At 36.1% G+C, this 22270-nt stretch overlaps 2 protein-coding genes and 1 long non-coding RNA gene across 3 annotated transcripts; 2 read left to right on the top strand and 1 right to left on the bottom strand.

Moving 5' to 3' along the window:
* Positions 1 to 2398, top strand: LOC112187213. Its single transcript, XR_002931018.2, has 5 exons — positions 1 to 193; positions 284 to 358; positions 690 to 1395; positions 1519 to 1554; positions 1728 to 2398. It is a non-coding gene; the product is annotated as an uncharacterized LOC112187213 (long non-coding RNA).
* Positions 2399 to 7443: 5045 nt separating this feature from the next.
* On the bottom strand, positions 7444 to 8406 carry LOC112187211 (GDSL esterase/lipase At5g63170). The gene is made up of 3 exons (XM_040513248.1): positions 8220 to 8406; positions 7781 to 7938; positions 7444 to 7698 (listed from the first exon to the last, which is right to left on the bottom strand). The coding sequence occupies exons 1-3, from the start codon at positions 8404 to 8406 to the stop codon at positions 7444 to 7446; spliced, it is 600 nt and encodes a 199-aa protein (XP_040369182.1).
* Positions 8407 to 15936: 7530 nt separating this feature from the next.
* LOC112187212 (protein S-acyltransferase 10) lies at positions 15937 to 21252 on the top strand. Its single transcript, XM_024325907.2, has 11 exons — positions 15937 to 16312; positions 16514 to 16628; positions 17082 to 17156; positions 17274 to 17345; positions 17491 to 17625; positions 18317 to 18350; positions 19266 to 19375; positions 19904 to 19990; positions 20256 to 20339; positions 20443 to 20508; positions 20773 to 21252. The coding sequence occupies exons 1-11, from the start codon at positions 16219 to 16221 to the stop codon at positions 20945 to 20947; spliced, it is 1047 nt and encodes a 348-aa protein (XP_024181675.1). The 5' UTR covers positions 15937 to 16218; the 3' UTR covers positions 20948 to 21252.
* Positions 21253 to 22270: the final 1018 nt, after the last annotated feature.

The following is a 22270-nucleotide window of genomic DNA, read 5'->3' as shown; positions in this document are numbered from 1 at the left end:
ACCCATGAAACAAAACTGATGAACTCTATCCTCACATCAGAAAAGTGAGATCTTTAGTCGTTGCCTCGAGCTAGTAGAGATCGTGTTGGAGATGGAAGCCAACTCTGACAGTTCGTACTGGAGAGGGAAACATGAAGACCGGTTCTGCATAAATAGCGGATTGCATGCCCGTGATGCCGTATTTACGAACTGGGTATGGCCTCCATCATTCTTCTCTTCTTAATGGATTTCAATCCATCGAAACACTGACTAAGATTCCAAATTTGTTTCTTTGCTGCTGCAGGTTCAATTTTCCATTACAGCACTTGATCGAGTAGTCGGTGAGCAAGAACGAAAAGCTGTTGCAACTTTTCTACTGGTATGACTCTTCTGCGAATGCCACGATCCATCAAATATTCTTTTAAAACCACCACTTCAAACTTGGAATCAAGTGTTATGTTCGCCACCGATTTAATTGCATGATTCATCCCTTTTCAAAGGCCCTGGAAATTGGCTCCCGTCATTTTGTGGTTTAAAAAAAGCTACAGCATTTGAGTCTTTTGTCTCTTGCATCTAAAGCACACCACAACTTCATAATCAAATATACATGCTTAAAAGCTTACATATATTTAACTATAATTTTGAGGACTCAGACTTGCAATATGTCTTTGAAAAGTCTATATTTAAAGCCCCTTTGTCATTGTTTGCAGGTTTTGGACACTCCTCCATAATTAAAGTTCCAGAAAGGTGAGGCTGCTTTAATTGCCACCATTCACCACCGTTTGCAATATATATGTAACTATGCAATATATATTTGAAAACTCCTGCCATGCCTTTCATTCTTTTCATATATGCCACAAATATTCTGGTCTTTGTCCTTTGTATATGAAAGAAACCTACAGCACACCATATATTCAATTATGTATTTTGATGGGCCATGACTTGCAGCACACATGATTAAAGATTAAAGCTATTTATTCTTTGGCAAAGCAATTGTCAATTGAACCATGTTGCTGCACTTGTTGTCGTCAGTCCCTCAAAAGAAACAATTAATTAAACATGCCATTGTTTGACTTCATAGTTTGCAACAAACAGCAAGCTTAAGTCTTTGACTGAGCTTTGACCCCATGTTTCTGACCATGTAGAAGCTGATTAATAATTAAAGTTGCCACCATGCCCTGCTTTGATTATCACCACCGTTCACCACCGCTTCAAACACAGAAAGCACTCGCAAGTTTTAGCTTGCCTTTTTGTTAATTAAATCACCAGTTCTGAGAACAAAAAAGATGAATTTAATTATCCTTGTCTTGGTTCCAGAACGTAATTTTGCCTTTCAACTAACAATTGACATGAAAGCTTCTGGATATGTAGGCTTAATTAAGCCACCGCCGCCAAGCCCTGCTGTCGGCTTTCCGGGTAAGCACCGCAAAGAAATAGTAGCCTTCAGTTCTGCTTTCCTTTTTACTTTTTTTTCTTTTATCTCTTTTACTCTTGTCTGCAGCTCTGCCTTCTAACTCTTTTATTTCTTTTGGTTTGCAGGTTACAGAGAAGGATTACAAGAGCAACTTTTAAAGGGTGAGGCTTCGATTATTTCTTTTAGTTGTTTGGCTTTGTATGGGCTTGTTTTTTTTTTGTCTGAAAGTGGTGGTGCAAGGCTTCTGTCATGGTGGAAGAAGGAACACGAGGCAGAATGGGAAGCTTTTTGTGTGATGGGTATTACTTCGGACTGAATGTGGCGTCTTGTGCAGGTTTTTAGCATTGGGACTCGGCCGTTCATGAACGACCCTATGTTCCAACGCTGGAAATTGCAGCAGCCAAGTGCTCTAAGACTCCGGCCGTTCATGAACGACCCTATATGTCTTAGCGCAGGAGTAGATCATCATGAAGGTTGGCCGTTCATGAATGACCATGTATTTCTTGAGAGAGCTTTAACAAAAGAATAAAGGTTGTTCATGAACAGCCTATCTTTTGTTGACAACAAGCTTGCTGAACAGTATTTCCTTACCAAAGAGCAAGACATAAATGTGTTGTATACCTGAGCTTCACCTTCTGGGGTTTGAATTGTTGGTGGATCTGCTCCGCTTCACGCTCTGTTTTGGCAGGACTTTAGCTTGTTTTCTGAATATTTTTCTCCTCTCTCTCCGTGTGTCTCTCCGTGTGTATTTCTCTTCGGTGTTGCAGCCTATATAGTGGTCATGGGATAGGCTCAACCGGATGGTGATAACCACTTTGTATTTTGCATTTGAATTTGAATAACAAGTCTATCCTTATCACTTGTTATCCTCATATATATTTGAACTGGCCAATCTGTTAAACAACAGAACCTATCCTTGACGTCATTCAAAACCAAAGGACTTTGTAATATAATTGAATAACCCCGTTGCTTGCTATTTGAACTTGGTCAAATATATGTGATAAAGCTTATCTGCATGTATTTCTTTTTTCTTTGCCACGGCAGCTGTATATATGTAGCAAAATTTTTTTTTTTTTTTTTTTTTTTTTTACGTCTCAACAGAGAGAGAGCTCTGTTCATGGTTTCGTTCCTTTTTTTTTTTTTTTAATTAGCTAGTAGTGAAAGTCTATTCTGCCCTTGATAAAAAAAAAATTTGTCTCCACATCAGCAAAGAAACGGTGCCGTCAGAAATTTTGGACGGAAGTATCACGTTGGTGTCAAAATATGTGTTTGGGTATCACATTGATACTTTTGAGAGTTCGGGTATCAAATTGGCCTTGGCAGCATTGTTTGGGGACGGTAGCTGAATTTTTCTCAAATATAAAATAATAAGAACAATACTAGATGCAACAAGACATCATAAATAAAACCTAGCAAAAACACTAAGGGATGCAATTAATTACGCATTTGATGAAGCACTAGACAAAATCTGGGCTATGTAAAACGGTACCAATAGTATGGTGTCGACCATACTTCCACACAAATATATATGTTGAATAGAAGGTAACCTTCTCTCAAAGTAACCAGCGGTAGTGTTACCAACTTTACCTACTCCACGCAAAATAAGACGTCAGATAGAGAACAATCTTCCACCTAAGTAACCAAAAAACTAATTCCAAAGTGTAGAATAATTTAGGGCCCATAGAAAGAACCAAAATGTTCTTCAAGTTGTAATACTCTTCTTGTCTAGTGGGACTGTCATCATCATCACTCAAGGACGTAGGTCCATTTGGACTGAACTTCATCAACAATTTGTTTTGTTTGCTTGCATAATTTGTGATTATTGTCTTCACTTGGTTTTTGTCTTGGGATGGAGAATTCAGAAGGTAACATGAATTTCCTAGCACTTTATATACCACTATTGGCACTATACCATCATTGTGCGTCATGGCGTCTTGAGCTTCTTTTCATTTTCAGTTATTGCGACAAATACCTGAGAAGGATCATAGTTTTTGACTGGAACATTTAGGAAAAATATAAAAATTTCAAAAATATATGGCAAGACTGTTGATCCTTCAAATTGTTGTCTTTGTTTCTTTTCGTTTTAGGATATACTTCAACGATGTCTGTCGATCTCCAGGTTGTCATAGGCAGTCACTCTTAATAACCTTGATAATAATGAAAAAAACCTCATTATACATGGCCACATGGGTAAATACACCCTAATTTCAATGCCACTCTGTCAATTTCGTTCGACTAGGTTATTGGAGTTAAATAAGGAGATTATGGTGGTAAATAATTCTTTGTTTTTTTATTTAATCAAATCAAATCAAATTATCATTAACAACAAGGGTTTTTGTCCATTTACACCATTTTTAGAGATTTTTTTCCCACTTACATTTAATTCCCTCTTACCCAAAACACTCTAAGGTGGTCTTCCCTAATACCCCATTAAGATTTTTTTTTTTTATAATTTTTTTTAATATCATTTTACCCTCACTGTTACTTAAAGAGAGAGAGAGAGAGAGAGAAACCATGGGAGACTTCGCCGAAGCCCGATCACCTGCCGCCGGAATCCGGTCAATGGTCGCCGGATTCCGATCACTGGCTGCCGTCCACCGGAATTTGCTAAAAATCTCACCGGAAAGTTTTTTTTGCCCCCAACAGACAACTATTGCCCCTCTATTAATAGACAACTATTACCCCCTAATAGAGGGGCAATAGAGGTCTATTACCCCCAATAGACAACTATCAGCCATGTATTTCTCCCCAATAGCGGTCTATTGCCCCTCAATAGACATCTATTTCCCCCCAATAAACGTCTATCAGCCATGTATTGCCCCCCAAATAGACGTCTATTGCCCCCCAACAAAACTTTCAGTCACCGGAATAGGAACCAATCTCTTTAAATTTAGACAAATAAACTTTGATTAAATAAAAAAAATGAGAAGATTACATCAATTCAAAACGTCTATTGCCCCCCAATACACGTCGATTGCCCCCCAAAAAAACTTCTTTTTCTTCTCTTTTCTATCCTTCTGGGCCTTGAAAAACATGGTTTGAGGGGAAAATAATTGTAGCTAGTCTCTTTTGATAAGGAATAAATCAAAAAAAAGAAATAAATCAATTATTGGCGAGCAACAATATGATTCTAGCTGCAATATCAGAATAAATCTGGTGCCCAATCAAAAGAGACTTGCTACAATCATCATTGGCGCAACTTTTGTCCACCAACTCTTGTCTGACTGCAATATTTCCCATGTCATCATTCAATCCACAACACTGTTACCCGCATAAAGCACAAAATCGTTGACAAACTTGGGGTCAGGAACCTGACGACCATTGCTCATATCCTCTATTTTTTTTTCCACACCACGATCAGTAACTCAACATAAACACAACCAGAAATTGAAGAAACAAATCCAAAAAAGCCCAACCTGAAATCTATTAGGAATGATGCTGAACCCACCTGACGGAGATCCTATAGCACTGAAGGAGGAAGGAAGGCTTCGACGCCCGCGAGGCCCAATGTGGAGGACATGCGGCGCAAGGTGGCGATAATGAAGCATCTGCCCTAGAATTCAAGAATTACCGGCCATGTGGCTGGGAAACTTTCTCCGGCGAAGAGGGGAGAGAGAGAGCTGCGTGCCTGCGTCTGCTTCAAAGAAAGGCGAGAGATATGATGAATGGTGTAATTTATTAATTAAGTTGAGGGCAAAATGGTTATTTTACTTTAAATTGGGTTAGTGGGAATAAAAATTTGTTGCTGAGGTAAGTGGAATAATTTTAGCTCATTTTTGGGCTTTGGGTCAACGACCCTAACAATAATTCCCTTCTTTGTTTTTGGATCCAATAAGCAGATCGAGTTCCAACTACGGCTTTAACTTTCACCTCTCCACCCACCCCAATACTCCGTGCAATCATACATGTTATAAAAAAAAAAAATTTTGCTTGGTTATTTTACAAATTCTATAATTAATACACACCATCCACAACCAACATGTAGAGCCGGCACTGAGGATTGCGAAGTGAGGCATCCGCCTCATTCTCCTATATATGTTTTTCGTTTATCTAATATATATATGGGCAGTGGCGGAGCCACATTGGGGCACACTGGGTCCTGTGCCCCAGTAAACTTTCTGATAGATATATATAATTAAGTGACCAAGTATCACAGATGGTTGGGATAGTGCAGTGGTCTGCCGTACTATTGCTTCATTATAGGTCATGGGTTCGAATAATCAAGCAAGCTGCAGAATTTTTTTTATAGATTTTTTCCAAGGTTTAATTTTAGCTTGCAGCACTAATATTACTATTACTAATTTTTTCTATTACTATTTTTTTCATGTGGTTTGCTAGACATAATTTTAACAATATTCTTATCTTAAATTAATCTTACTACTAGATTATAATATTTCTATCAAATTTTTTTAATCGGAATTTTCATTAAAAATTCTTATATATAATTTGAGTTCTAAATTTTTTTTCTTCTCAATTTCTAAAGGTTCTTACCTAGGATGAAGTTCTAGCTTTGTCACTTGGTGTTACTTTTTAGTGATTTAGAAAATCTCTTAAAATAGAAAAGCATAGTTACAACATGTAACGACTCTCAACTCAATCACAAATTTCTTGTTATTTTTCAAGATTTTTTTATATTTTGATATTATTATTTTATTTTTGTGCCCCAGTAACCTTATGTTTCTGGCTTCGCCCCTATATATGGGGGAGGATTTCCATATATATAGTTTTTGCGCCATTTAGTAATAAATTTCTTTCCACACTAGCGGTGTAGCTGCACTCTTCTTTTCCTAGCAACTAAGCTTCAACTATTGATGGCTTTAGTAAATTTGAATATTTTTTTTCTTTTTTTCTGGAAGTTTTTGCTTGCCTCATAGGCTCATACCATTTCTATCCTTTATTTATTTTAATTTTTGTCATTTCTATCCTATTGGTAAGTTATAATTCCAACATTGTAAAAGTCATGAGTTTGATCTCACTGATATATGTAAGGGTGAGGTGGGTTAAGAGGTTTTTTTTTTTTTTTGTAATTATTAGATGCAACTCTAAAAATACAACTATATCCTTTCAGGAAAAAAAAAAAAACTGTATAGGTACTAGTTTTCTTAAAAAAAATAACAAAATGAAAATTTAGGAGAATAAGCATACGATACGAACATATCTTTCATGGAAATTTGCATCGTTATTACAAATAAAAATTGGTCACAATTTCATGTGATTCTACCTTTTGATTATTTGCCTTAGGCCTCTAAAATTTCAAAGCCAACCCTGCCTGCATGGTATAGAAGGGTATAGAAAATATGAAGAGAACTCCTTGTTGCATGGTTTATGATATTATCATGAAATTCTATTCTTCTTGTACACACATGTACATATATTTATTATGGCAGAAGGGCCAATTCACCAAAACCCATCGGCACCACGAATGGTTTGGTACCAGTATAAAGAATACTGGCTGCGAGAGAAGAAGCCTCCTGTGTTGGATGGTACTGGTCCCAAAACAAGTAGGTTGTGCGATCTTTACACAAAACTGAATTCGGTTTACATGCCTCTTCTGCGTTGAACTTTCCTTTTCCACAGCAAGCTCTTTTAATCTCGGAAAAAACTACAAGAACATGAACGTATATACCATCAAGAAGCTTTGATAACAAATCAATTATATCAAATTTTGATTAAATATTGCTTTAGATGCCAAATGTCTATCAATATTCAATGCCGATATTTTATTTTTGGATCCATTAATTAGGATTTTGGTAATCTAACTAATCTTTAGGGTTTATTATGACTATGGGTAATGATGAAATGCCTCGGCGGAATATTGCAGATGCGGTAAAGCAAGTCAAAAATAATGCATATTTTATGTACGTCTGCATATGCTCAATTTCATAAACTTCTTTATCTCGCATCCATAGTAAAAAGATTTTGACATGAATATATTGTAAGAATGATATAATATATATATATATATATATATATATATACATATAATTTTTTCAGCAAGCCAGCCACATGAATATATTAGTAAATAAAATGCACGTGTATTTCAATACTAATTAATTACCAGATTTATCGGGGTGGTCGAGAATATATTTTGACATATCATATGAATCTCCAAGTGCATACATCAACCCTTTGCACTCTGAACTCAACTTTTGCAAGAGGTCTCGGAGTGCAGTATAGAACAACTGAGCATCCCTATTCATGGGCTCCAAACAACAACCTCCATATTTACTACGTAGGATCGGACAGCACCCGAGTGCCCCAACACTAATAATCCCAAATCTTCTGGCTCCTAGCTCATATAAATTCTGCAATTGAAAGAAACAAAAAACTCAACTTTTATTTTAGAATTAAGATAGCTGACGAAAGAAGAAATTGGTAGTAACAGACCCTTAGATGAGTTTCGTAGGTGGAGATGAGAGTGGTAATGTAGTTTTGCCCAGTACTAGTATCGTTAGCATCATAATGTTCGAAGATGTCATTGCTTCCAACGCTGATAATGAAGAGAGACTTGGAGATATTTGCGACGGCACTCGCACCCAGTAATTCTGAAATATTGCTCCGGACACTTGAAAATTGTTGGACTTGTTCCCCAAAAGAAATCACCCTTTTCTGTAACATATTTTGTAAACCCACAATTAATGATGCAGAAAAATTATTCAGTATTAAATATTATTGAGTTTTATTTTTTTTGGAGCACGTGCAATGTGTGTGTGTGTGTAGAGGACGCCGTTCAAAAGCGGACTTCCGCAAACCAGAAAAGGTGTGGACGTCGCTCATCCGGGCTGCATCAAGCACCAACGGGTGGCGATGCTCATGGCAGACGGACCAGGCCATGATGTCGACCCTCTTCTTGTTGCTGGACTCGTCGATGAAGGTTTCGAAGTCGACCTTGATCGTGCTTCCATGGTTTCAGGCGAGCTAGCCGCGCATTGCTGATCACCTTCGCCTTCGCGTTGATGGCTATGTCGTCCGAGATGTCCAGAGCCTTCGTCCAGCAACATAAATGCCGCCATCGACGCCTAATCGAGGTAGGAGGAGCGACGTCCGCACTTTTTCTGGGTTGCGGACGTCTGCTTCTGATCGGTCCTACACACACACAAAGTCCTTCTTAGGTAAGGATATCTTTACCTTAGCTAAGGAACGGATTTTCATATTTTGGCCACTTTTCGATCACATATTTACATCTTAACCGTTCAGTTTTTAGGTCTTAATGTATAGATCACTTCTGCAAATTTTCAGCTAAATTGATGATCGTTAAGGCATTCAAAACTACAATTTACAAATATGAACACGAACGGTTCTGATTGGACAGATTCGGTTCGTTCATTGATTGAACGGAACCGTTCGTGTTCATAATTGTAAATTGCAGTTTTGAATGTCTTAACTATCATCAATTTAGCTGAAAATTTGCAGAAGTGATCTATATATTAGAACCTAAAAACTGAACAGTTAAAATGTAAATATGTGATCGAAAAGTGGTCAAAATATGGAAATCCATTCCATAAGCTAAGGTAAGGATATGAATATCCTTAGCAAAGAAGGCGTGCGCGCGCGCACACACACACACATATATATATAGGGTGGTGCTATTCACACACCCCATCTATTTACCTATTACTTTAAATCTTTTTTTTTTTTACAAAATACCCTAACTACCCTCCTTTACAATTTTTTTATTTTTTATTTTTTTATTTGGCAAGTCAATTATCTCTAAATTCTAAACTCTTATTTTCCTGCAGAAGTAGATGAATTCAAAATACTTTTTCTTGAGAGGAGGGGGGTTCAGCAATTTTTTTTTTTTTTTTTTGAAAGGAAGGGTTTGTGTTTTCTGTTAAGGGTTGATTGGTTTTGAAGCTTCTAGTTGGTTTTGCTTATTAGTTTTTATTTTTATGAAGCAATGTTGTGGATTGGTACATTGGTTTTTGTTATTTTCTGACAAATTATTTGGATAATTCATGCTTTAATATACACAATTGAAGTATTTGTGCTGTAAACTTTATAACCTTGCGAGATGATTTTTCATTGTTTTGAGATTAGAATGTGAAGAGTGAAACCATATCTACTACTGAAAATTAGTGTTACTTGGAACATCTTCGTAACATAATCATAATATCTTGGTGGCAAAATTTTATTTATTTATTATATAATGATGTTTAATTCATGATTGACTTGCTAAATAAAAAAAATAAAAATAAAACATAATTGCAAGAGATTGAGGCTGAATTCTAGCATAAAGGACTTTTTTAATTTCTGGGATCAGTTTCTGGGCTGAACTCCGGAAATCCATGTTTAGATTTACGGATCTGTTTGGAACAAACACATAGACCATTTGAGACGTTTTTGGTGTTCTCTGGGCTACGAGATCCTTGGGTGTTAGGAAGATGATTCGGTCGTGGGTGGGGCTGCCCGCTAATGAGTTTAGCAACTCAACCAATGAATGATTGACACGTCTATATATATATGTGTGTGTATATATGTCACTAGCAAGAGTTTGAAAATTGAAAGAGGAGAAGCTTACTTACATACTTATGTCCTGTAGAATCCAGAAGTCCCGACCCTCCTGAAGCAAAATTGATTCCCGTCGTTGGAACAGTCCTGATGAGAAAATGCGAAATATTGCTGTCTGAAAACGAGAGAAAAGGCGGCGGGCTTTCGTAGAATTTCAGAAGCTGGGCTAATAAGCCACGAAAATTAAAGAAATTAGTAGACTAAAAGAAACATGCCCAAACAGTTAAGTAGCTAAACAACACCAAATAGCTAATGAGCCACCAGAGTAAAGAGATTTTCATGCTATATGTGCAACTGATCCAGTGCAATAAGAACAGCTACGTACCATATGCACTATACTGTCACTAATTACAATCAGCAGCAAAGGATGTAATACCTAGATAGTCAATAGTGTTGTAACCGTTGCTAAATCTCCCAGTTGGTTTACGCAAAGGAAAATCGATCCCGTTATAAAGGGAATCGGCCCTCGCAGAGGAATTGGGCAAATAATTGTTGGTTCCAACATCAGCTGTGGAGTCACCAAATATGTAAAGTGGTGGCACACATGGCTGAGAGTGTGAGGCGTGCAATCCAAGTATGCCGAGATACACAATAATATTGAGCCAAAGAGAAAATATTGCAGACTTGGCCATGGTAATTTTACGTACTAGCTAAGCTGGCTAGTGTTGCTGATACTCTGAGCTATGCTTCTGATACGAAGCTAGCTTGGTTTAAATATAGCAATTTTACAGGACAAGTTAAAAATTAATGAAGAATGTACTAGAATCAAATAGAAATACTGAAAGGGTCATCATCGATCCAAAGTTGTAATCTGGCTGGAAGTACTTGGAGCCGCATCTTTATATATGTACAAGGCAAAAAAGTATTTAGAAGGGTTTTGTTTTGATTTTGGAGGCGGAATTTTCTAATTAACTATCGATTTAACCAAATGGATGACTCATACTTAGCAAATTCTATATGAGACACATTACTCTGTGCTTCTTCCCTTGTTAAACATGATTTTTAAGCTATATATTATTTTCCGGTGTGCCATCTTAATAGGTAAGTTGCTTTTGAGTACTACCAAGTATTGAGTGTCATTCTATTTTTCTTTATATATTTTTAAGGTTGATAATTGGGAAAATCAAAGTGGATCGATGAGAATATTTACTTGGTATTCGGTTTTATTCATCCATTTAGTCACTGTATAAAGCATATTTATGCAACTATGCAAGGAGGGCCAATTGACAGAAACTCATGGCCTCGTAGCCGGTAGTCCTGGTACCATGTTCACTAAAATGATGCTCGTATATTAGGGCGGCACCCAATATCGGTGCAAAGCTAATAATCCTAAATTTTCTCGCTTCTATCTCGAACAGATTCTGCAACATATATATATATATATATATATATATATATATATAATTAAGTCAATAATACATTGAATTTATTGAATACACAATGTTGTAGATAGAATCAAAATGCCTAGCCTGATCTTCCTGAGGCAAAGTTAATTGGCCACTTCATATAAGACATCAAAGGGGTCGTTCTCCCAAATTCTCTAACAAGTTTGGCCAGAACAAGAAGCCTCATATATACTAGGAAAACAAACTGCAACAGCTAGCAATTAACAAATGATTTCAGAGAGGATCGACTGATTGTGACTGCAACAGCTAGCAATGAGTAGTTTTTCCCTTGTTAAGTGTGATTTTTAAGCGATTTTATTAATTTCTTGATGTTGAGATCATGGATCGAGCTAGGCAGCCTCTTCTGCCCATCATGTATGTTGTCATTTTCGTTTTGTGTTGGAATAGAAATTGATTAGATTAGTAGGCAAGATTTTACAAAAAAAGGTTTATTATAACCTTTGATGATCTATATATAGTTTATGTGTTCTGCGTGAGACCCCTCATGAGACCTATGGTCCTATATGAACATACGTGCATCAAGAACTGACAATTGCGCGCATCTACTTGGCTAGATGATTGATACTTGCATTGATTACCTTACTATATATTTAGATTTCCATGTTCCACTTTTCGTTTTCTGGGGTAAGATACTACGTACTAGTACTTGTGCCAATTCTTTGTGTCCTTAACGGACAAAACGATATCAAGTTTAAGCACCAAAGTGCCACAACTCACCAGGATAACTAAAAGGACAATAACTAATCAACCAACTAGCTAGAGAAAACTACAAGCAATCACAGGATATGCTAGTTAACTTTTGTTTAGCAATCTAGCTCAACTTAGGCCTCATCAACGGGCCCGGCCATTGGTAGCGGGCTTGGGCCGGGTCGGGCCTTACTCCATTTTTAAATAGTAGCGGGCCGGGCTTTAATGTAAATTGAAGGATCCAATCCCATTCATTTAATGCGGGCCTCGCGGGCTTTTTAGGGCCTGACCTGGCTAAGCCTTGCAGGGTGTTTTTGGGCGGGCTTTGCAGGCTTTATTTATAAATAAATCTTTAAAGATAATATTTTTTATAAACTTATATTTATATATCATACACTCCAAACAGAAACCTCTATCAACTTAAATAAAATGGAAAAACCGACCGTTAGATGAGATTATTATAATAAATTATAAGTGTGGTAAAAAATTTAGCCAATTTCACCATATTTTCGAATCCGATCGAATTGGTCAACCGTCGTTACTTGTATGTTTTCTTGGTTGACCGATGGCATGACGACCTCGAAACGTGCTTATTTTTTCACATCATGTCTGTAAATATTCCATCGATGGAAGTGCATGGACATAAGATAAAAATTTCAATTTTAATTGCAAAGATGTTGGCTTATATCAATTTGCTTCCTAAAGTCGTATGACTTGTATATTGCATTTAAATTGTTGAGGTTCATTCTAAAGCAACCATGAAGTGGAAAATAAATTTAGAGAAATCAACTGCTCGATTGAGAGATTGTAATGTTTTATGGTGACTGTAAAAAATTCAGCTAATTTGATTCTCATTTCGAATTCGATCAATTAGGTCAAATTTAGTTACTCTTATAAACCTATATCTATATATCATACATTCCAAAGAGCAACCCCTAACAATTCAAAGAAAATGGAAAAATGGACCGTTGGATGAGATTATTACAATAAATTATGAGTGTGGTAAAAAATTTAGCCAATTTCACCATATTTTCGAATCCGATCGAATTGGTCAACCGTTGTCACTTGTATGTTTTCTTCGTTGACCGATGGCATGACGACCGTGAAACGTGCTTATTTTTTCACATCATGTCTGTAAATATTCCATCGATGGATGTGTGTGGACATGAGATAAAAAAAAATTAATTTTAATTACAAACACATTGGCCTATACCAATTTTCCTCCTAAAGTTGTATGACTTATACATTACATTTAAATTGTTGAGGTTCATTCTAAAGCAACCATGAAGTGGAAAATGAATTTAGAGAAATCAACAGCTTGATTGAGAGATTGTAATGTTTTATGATGATTGTAAAAATTCAGCTAATTTGATTCTCGTTTCGAATTCGATCAACTAGGTCGAATTTAGTTACTCTTATAAACCTATCTTTATATCATACACTCCAAAGAGCAACCCCTATCAATTCAAAGAAAATGGAAAAATGGACCGTTGGATGACATTATTACAATAAATTATGTGTGTGGTAAAAAATTTAGCCAATTTCACCATATTTTCGAATCAGATCGAATTAGTCAACCGTCGTCACTTGTATGTTTTCTTGGTTGACCGATGGCATGATGACCGCGAAATGTGCTTATTTTTTCACATCACGTTTGTAAATATTCCATCGATGGATGTGTGTGGACATGAGATAAAAAAAATTAATTTTAATTACAAACACATTGGCCTATACCAATTTTCCTCCTAAAGTTGTATGACTTATACATTACATTTAAATTGTTGAGGTTCATTCTAAAGCAACCATGAAGTGGAAAATGAATTCAGAGAAACCAACCGCTCGATGGAGAGATTGTAATGTTTTATGGTGGTTGTAGAAAATTCAGCCAATTTGGTTCTCATTTCGAATTCGATCCACTAGGTCAAATTTAGTTACTCTTGTAAACTTATATTTATATATCATACACTCCAAAGAGTAACCCCTATCAATTCAAAGAAAATGGAAAAACCGACCGTTGGATGAGTTTATTACAATAAATTATGAGTGTGGTAAAAAATTTAGCCAATTTCATCATATTTTAGAATGCGATCGAATTGGTCAACCGATATGTAGAATATATATATGCACTAATGCACACATTCTATATAGAAGTATAAGAACTTCCCCCCCCACACACACACACACACACACATATATATATATATATATATCTCAATATATATATATATCTATATATATATAACACACACACACACACAAAAATATAAATCTATATGTGTGTGTGTGTGTATAATATTTTACGGGCTTAGAGGGTCTTTGGCGGGCCGGACCGGGTTTTTGTAGGCTTTTGGCGGGCCGGCCCACTACCCACCAAGGCGGATTTTCGCGGGCTTTTTAACGGGCCGGGCCGGGCCGGGCTTTTAGCCCTTAGGGCCGGCGGGCCTCCATCGGCCCACTTGATCCGCGGGTTTTTTGATGAGGCCTAAGTTCAACCGTCTACGTAAAAATGTAAAATGTGCTTATCGCTCTACTTTAAGGTTAATTACGTGATGATCGATCAAATTAATAATAGAATGGTCCAGTGTGTACATAACAGTGGTACTGATGCTTGAGGTTATGAGAATAGAAGTGAGATTGCAATTGAACGATTGGTGAAGCTCGTATCAGCACTGGTAATTAAGGTTGCAAGGGTCGTGGTGATTGTTTGAGTAGTATATCATAGTTAGGTGGCCGGAGTGCACCCCAAAAGACCTGTAGGTACAGCTATGACTAACTAACTTATTTGGCGGAATAATGCGAACCGTGGAAGCTGGGCGGTTAAGAATGACAGGTCTTCTTTTTTTGATCGGGAAGAAAAATTAGGCATCAACTAAATTTTCAATGAGTTTCATCTGTGTTGTTTATTTCCCAGCTCGTGATTCATGTATTCACACTACCATTGTTCTCCATCTTGTATGCCAAGAAAAAAAAGGAAACAACATCACTTTGTCCACGATTATAGAGAGAAATACCATTGTAATCACTTGGTCTTGAATTGTTAACAAAATTTTCTAACAACATTTTTTTTAATCAACTTTAAGCTTATTGTAAACCTCATTTAATTTAAATACAACAGAGAATGAAAGAACTAGTAAGAGTTCATTGTTGTCTCTTTTTGCATTGAGAGTTTTTTTCTTTTGTCGTTTTTTAAAGGGTCATTGAGAAGTTATTCAGTCTCCAGTAGTAGTGCATGGTTGATGATGCTCGTTTGGGTTCAATTTGGTATGACTGATGTTGTAGGGATGAAAGCTTGCACTTCTCAAAATTCACCGTAGCAATATAGTTATTTCAGAAAAGTGTTTATCGTATTTTTTTAGTTTTCATTTTGTGACACTTATTATTCACTTGTATTTCTCTTTACCTTCTAAATTTTTATAATATATTTAAAGACATGTTCATAAACAAACCATGTAAAAATAGGTTAAGATCAACATAAATTATAAATAAGATTTTCAGTGACATTTGCCTCGTAGAATAGTGAATCTAGTATCTCGTATTTTTGGTAAAGCTTGACTTTTTTCTTACATACCATCTTTAGCTAAAGAGTCAAAATAGAGAGTCCGCTAAAGATGCTCTAAGAAAATAATTATAGTGTTTTATAGTTTTCATTTTGTGACATTTATTATTATTCACTTGTAGTTTTTTTTTTCTTTCTAAATCTTTGTAGTATATTTAAAGACATGTTCATAAACAAACAACATAAAAGTAGGTTAAGATCAACATAAATAAGATTTTCAATGACATTTGCCTCGTAAAATAGTGAATCTAGTATCTCGTACTTTTGGTAAAGTAGTAAAAAAAAAAAAAATTAAAGTTTCTCCTTTTGTTTTTTATTCTTTTGTTTTTTATTCTTTTCTTTTTTTCACCTCAAAAAATAAAAATAAAACTAGAACATCATCGTGATATCGAAGTGTTTGACAGAGTGACGCGTCCAGAATTTCCATCTGTCTTTGAAAAATTTCAATCCAAACCCGAAACCAAATCCAAACCCTTCTTCCCGTAGCCTCATAGGCTATGGCAGTTTAACCAGACTTGGGTTTTTTCTTCTTTCTAATCCAAATCCATCACTTCTATCCAGAACCCTCAATTTTGCGAGCGAAAACAAAACACTTTCCCGGAAAAAAAAAGACCAGTGCTTCAAATAACACTGATGCAAACAGTTTCTCATTTTTTTCAATTCCTTTGATGACGATCTTAAACGTTTGCCGGTCTCTCCGAGACTCGTCAGGTGGAGCAGTCCACCGGTACTGCCGGTGTCTTCCTTGCCTCTCCGATCCCGGTGAGCTTTTTCTTCAATACCCTTATTGGATTTGTCATAAACCCAGAAATTAAAAACTTAATCTTTACTGTTACTTAGTTCTGTTGAATCCCAATTGAGCCAAAGATCGTTTCTTTTTGTTAGTGTTGTTTGTTAGGTAGAGCTTGACTTTTTTCTTACATGGGAATACTGTTCCTTTTTGTTTTTGGTTGGTGGGTTTAGCTCGGAGGTCTGCTCTGGGTTTAAAAGTTGCATTGGTGATGCTGCATCTGATATATGCTGGTGTTCTTTTTCTGTTTGATGGAGGTTTGATAGAGAAGACTAAAAGAGAACCATGGTATGCTAGTTCTTCTTTACTCTGTTTATTTTGTGTTTTAATTGCATGTCAGATTGTGGAGTGGAAAGTATAGCCTATTTGTGCAACTGGGTTACTCTAAATGGATATCCCCTGTTCCAGTTGTATCGAAGTGGAAAGACATGTAAATTGAACTCTGAATTTAGGACCAGGAAGTTAACTTTAACATGTATGCACAGATGGGTTTCAAATGGTGTAGCATAAGTTTAACAGATAAGGCAGAGCTTGTTATTCAGCAATGTATGCATTGGGTTGTGTATAAAAGCAGGCAACTTATAATCACAAACAAATCGGTGGAACTTATGAAATGTGAAAAATGAATGTACTTGAAGGGCACAACTAACCGGGTCATCATATTTGAATTGCTCTATGAGTGTTTTTCCATCATGCTTCATCTTTCTTATTTCTTTGTCTTTCTATTCTATCCTTTTTCAGGTATACAGGAGCATATTTGGCTCTTTTTGTCATTACATTGGTTCAATACTTCGTTACTTCCGGCTCTTCTCCTGGGTAAATCTAATTGCACTTGTGCTGCCTCAGTTGTCAATGTAAATCAGAAAACTTCATGTGATTGTATTCCAGTTTCAGCTCATTTCTTCTTCTTTTCTTTTTTATCTATGTCTTTAGCTATGTCATTGATGCAATGAGGACAGTGAATGAGGTGAATTCAATATTTAGAAAGACAGCAACAGTATCAAAGTAAGCGTTTTTGTCCTTTATTTCCCTTATTTCTCTTTTTGCATGTGACAGACATAGTAGATATCAAACTCAAAACTCTGAAGCGAATTAATTCGTTGATGTCATCTTACTTTCATATTTTAATATTGATAATGTTTAAGCAAAGACAGCCTGCTTCAAGCAAAGGAAGCGTGGTTGTGACAGTGGAAGGCAGTCAGTTGGGAAGACCTCTTCTTAAAGATAGTGGAACACCTTGGAGCAAACTTGTGTTGGACTTGTATCCTCCCGGAACATCTGTTAGGTAGGCAGTATATCATGTGATTGATTGAGCTCTTCTAGTTAAAATGTTAAAGCTAAACTTGTTCATCTTTCCATATATCTCTTGGATGGTTGATTCTGCTCAGTTATAGACTTAAGAGTAGTTTTGATTACTATTTGTTAACCTTCATTAGTTTGCATCATGTCTTTATTGAGATAGATGAAATGACTGATAAATCGTATTCTTAATGTGTTGTATAGGTTGGCTAAAAGATCCATTATTTACTGATACTTGCAAGTAATTTGTTTTCCTATTCTTAATATGTTGTTTAAATGCATGAAACACTAAATTAAAACAAAAGATAATTAGTTGTAAAGGGAGGAAGGCTAAGAGGGCTCCCACTCATCCTTTCTGGTTTTTATGCCAAAGTGGCTTAAAGTGTCTAAATGCTTGTCTTTAGCTCTCCGTCTTGTATCACTGGGTACAGTTTATGCCTATTTTCTGCCAGACTTGGTGATGTCTTATCTTTAAGTTCATAATCTTTTGCAATACAAACATAATTAGTGCCTTATAGTTTACGGTGATCAATTTGTTAGTTGATTTATTTCGAATTCCAATTTCTCTTGAATTCAATATCAAATGAAGACAGTCAAGTAAAAGCGCTCTTATTTTAGTTTAAAGTTTGGCTATATCACAAGTGTTTTTATTGATTGCTTCTTTTTCCTTATTGCAGAAGTTTGACTTGCTCCTACTGTAATGTTGAGCAGGTACCGTCTTAGTTTTACTTTTTTATTTTGTACATTTATTTAGTTTAGATCTCTTGCCATCAAAAATTTATCAAGCAAAAATAAAAATTTCATAAGAAAGTAAAAGATAGTAGGAAAGAAAGATAACAGGTTCATAAGACTAACAGCAGAAACCCCATAATATAGCACCCTCTTCAGTAAGCCATCAAAGTAGGTCAAACCAAAGGGAATGTTCCCAAAATGTTTCTATGGAGGATGAGATCTGTTCCTCCCCAAAGAAAATCCTCCTCCTAACATCTCCTGAAAATACCATTGTTTCTTGCTGTCCAAACAGTCCAAGCAATTACAATGTTGCACGACACTGCAGATATTATAAATACAAGTGTAATAAATCGCGTTCCAATTTTATTTATTTATTTTTTCCATAAGTTAAGATTCTAGTACTGCAATATCTTCTTATGTTCAGTGGCATTATAAGAGTGCCTGAATATCTATTTCTTGCTAAGCAGCTTGGCATGAAAACCTGTGTTCTTAGACTAGCATTCAAGTGTCAGCTTTCCATCCGAGAAGAACTAGCAAAAGATTCTTCTCTGTTGTTATCGACCTAAATCACTTTCCTCCTTTTTCTCCTGGACAAGTATCTTTACAAAATATTCAGTCAAATGAGCTTGAACCACGAGAGACATTGAAACATTCAAAATAATATGGCGCTTAGCAAACAAGATTGTTGCCGTAACTACATGTCACACTCCCCCAGCTTTAGTATGTTACAGCTTATGCAGAAAGACAATCATGTATTATCGCCCTTTCCTTGCAGAAGTTTAGTGGAAAGGGAATCTCACATCTACCTCTGCTATTACTCTGATGATTTGTTATCTTAATATAGTGCAAAGTTCATGATCATGTACCTTGGCTCTGACTGTGACTTGTATGCAGCCTCCGAGATCAAAGCATTGTCATGATTGTGACAGATGTGTTCTTCAGTTTGATCACCATTGTGTTTGGCTTGGAACATGCATTGGTGTGGGTAATCATTGTAAATTTTGGTGAGTACAATATGGTACTAATAAGAAACTTGGTTATTGTAATTTGCATTCTTAAGTTCTAATGTCAGCAACAGGCTGGAAATATCTTTTGTTTGTGGTGTGATAAGCTAAGATGAGTACCAGTTGTTGAGTTTAGCATTGCACATATGTATAATATTGCAATTGCTTGATTAACATCTGTATTCTTTTCTCCAAGTATGTTTAATGTAATTTTATGAAAAGGAACATTCATATTGAATCATGTTATTTTCAAATGCATTTATTATTTACAGATTTTTAGTTTAAATTTGGTTGAAGTACGCTGCTTGTCAGTTGGTCTAAACATTTACGAAATCCTACAGTCATATATAGTTTTCTGTTACTTGTCATGCTCTTTTTGAAAATTTTGTTTTTTCGGTTCATAAACCCTTAAACAATTAATCTATGTCCTTAAGTTCTACCGATTGAAATAGCCAAGTTTTATACATACATTTCAAACTTAAAAGTAGCAATGAAGTACTTATATGTAGTTTGATCTATATGTTCTAGGTGGTACATTTGTGAAGAGACTGCATTGTGCCTCTGGACTGGCATCCAGTATATCACATACCTGAAGAGTAATATATTAAGCGCTTGGTATGGCATCTTCTTTCAGGTCTTATTTCATCAGAATGATTTAAATATTGACCCTACCATTGTGATGTCGCCTATGAGATATGGTGTTCTTATAATCACACCATAAAACATTCAAGAGAAAAAGAAAAAAACCATCGATTAAATATTTGTGTCCCTTGTGGTTTTCAGTTATTAAATTTTGATTTGGCGATTTAGGGTTTTCTTTTCAATTGTAATTTGCGTCCTCAATCAATCCAAGTTCTTATTCAAACTTTTTGATTGTCAGGTGGAAGGATGCAATCATGATTGTGCTGTTGGTTACCTTATCGATTTCCCTGATCTTTCTCCTCCTCTTGTTACTTTTTCACAGGTAATCTGTTTATATTTAACCGAGTACTACCATAATGAATAGTCATTTACATGAAAAGCATAACTGAAGACATGACTTTTTTTTAAAAAAAAATTTCCGGCAGCTATCTTATTCTGACCAATCAAACTACCTATGAGCTTGTAAGACGTAGACGGATCACATATTTAAGGTTAGTTTTCTCCACTTGTTCTCTTCTTCGCTTTAACTTTGGTAATGCTATATAATGAAAGTAACTACTGACCAAAAAAAAGAAAAGAAATAACTATTAGATTGCTAGTGGTGGTGTATTGAAATATGTAGTATCATGTGTTACTTTAGTATAAAGGTTATCTGAAGAGACTTGGCTGCATAGAGTGTAATAATATGTGAATTAAGATATTTGACCTTCTTGCTTTAGATTCTGATTGCTTTTTTACTTTGTTGTGGTCGACAGGGGAATACCTGAAAGAGTTTATCCTTTCAGTAAAGGAGCATGCAGAAATTTATACGAGTTTTGCTGTCTTCCAAGCAGTAAATACAGATTGGAATCATTACCAACAGCTCTGGAACTTGAAGAAAAATCAAGACCTTACACATGTACGGATGTTGCAACATGTCGTTGTTGCTGACACTGAAATTGTATCATTAATTTTTATTATTTTTTCTTTCACCTGATGTTTATTCAGAGCTCCATCCGGAGGCATATCTGCATTTATTTGTTTAGATAGCCCCGAAATATGGCAACCATCGAAGTTTGGGTTGAAACTGGTTGAGGGCTGATAGTTTGTACTTCATTAGAGGCTAGATCTTTAGGCTTGTTAATTGTTATACAGTCGGTTTTTGACCTCATGGTCATTGCTGGGTGAAAGATTCAAAATGCTTGTGCCAGTTTATACAGCAGAGAACAATTCCCATTAATACTGAATTCATTCTCCAAATTTTTGCAGTCTGTTACTTGGAGAAACTCATAAAATTCATGTTGTACTAAGATTATAGTACATGAGAATTTCAATAAAGAAAATGTATTGATGCGTGTGTGTCAAACCTTCACGAGTGTCCCTATCACATCTCTTAGGTGTCGAATCATACCAAGGCCCTCTAAAGTTATATCTCGAAATAATGCTGGGATGGAACCAAAGTTCCAAATCATATCAAGGCACTCAAAGTGACACCTCGAAATAATGCTGTGGACTCCGCAGACACTTCCATCATCTAGTTGAGATCTACCACAATACGATCGGTAAACATAGTGTCAATAGGGTCCTTATTAGTGTAAGTTCACAAAGATTGTACATTACTATATTTGTATGGAAGCCAAAGTAGGTTTTACACTTTTACTTCAATGCGTCTGGTCTAGATCCATTACGCCAATGAGTTTTACTTTTTGACTACTGGTTGGTAGAATTCATCTACCATCTGACAATGTATCTTACCAAGTAGTTGAAAATTCTGAGCTTCTCGAGCTCACGTTACTTTCTCTGAGCAAGTTTGACAAAATAAAGAGCACAGTTTTTGTGCGGCCACACTGGTTGACCTTCTGGTCCAGGCTCCTCATGTCAGACCATCAACTTCGAGCCACTTTCTCAGACCTTGTCGTTGAAAAAGGCATGAGCTAGATGCCGTAGCAACTTGTGCCGCCATGTTTGAGTTTCGTGAACCCTTTTGGGTTAGAGTTCAGAGCCGGAGTTTGATTGTAGAGAACAAAGGCTGTAGGTCAGAAAGACTTCTGATCCATCTCATTTGGAATCTGTATCACATTGTCAATGCTCCACATTGTAGTCAGGCTAATACTACTTTCAACGTTCAAATTACATACTAAAGCTTTATAAAAGTCGAGTTCTAGAAAGCTGTCTAGTCACCCCCAACCTTCTTCTTTTCCCCGTCCTACCGGGAAACCGGAAAGGACCCCTCACTACCCATTCGATGCTTTTGTTTATCCTATTTTTGTTGGG

Source organism: Rosa chinensis, chromosome 2 (assembly GCF_002994745.2).
Source record: "Rosa chinensis cultivar Old Blush chromosome 2, RchiOBHm-V2, whole genome shotgun sequence".
Lineage (NCBI taxonomy): Eukaryota > Viridiplantae > Streptophyta > Magnoliopsida > Rosales > Rosaceae > Rosa > Rosa chinensis.
The sequence above is the reverse complement of the archived record's forward strand: the minus strand, read 5'-3'. Positions and strand labels throughout refer to the sequence as shown.

Bases quoted from the DNA above. Each gene is read 5' to 3' on its own strand.
- LOC112187211 (XM_040513248.1), bottom strand. From the start codon at position 8,406: ATGGCGGCATTTATGTTGCTGGACGAAGGCTCTGGACATCTCGGACGA. The intron at 7,939-8,219 runs GTCCGTCTGCCA...GCAATATTTCAG, and splicing joins AGGGTCGACATCATGGCCTG to AATTACTGGGTGCGAGTGCC. The intron at 7,699-7,780 runs GTCTGTTACTAC...TTTCAATTGCAG, and splicing joins CCTACGAAACTCATCTAAGG to AATTTATATGAGCTAGGAGC.
- LOC112187212 (XM_024325907.2), top strand. From the start codon at position 16,219: ATGACGATCTTAAACGTTTGCCGGTCTCTCCGAGACTCGTCAGGTGGA. The intron at 18,351-19,265 runs GTACCGTCTTAG...ACTTGTATGCAG, and splicing joins CCTACTGTAATGTTGAGCAG to CCTCCGAGATCAAAGCATTG. The intron at 20,509-20,772 runs GTTAGTTTTCTC...TGTGGTCGACAG, and splicing joins AGACGGATCACATATTTAAG to GGGAATACCTGAAAGAGTTT.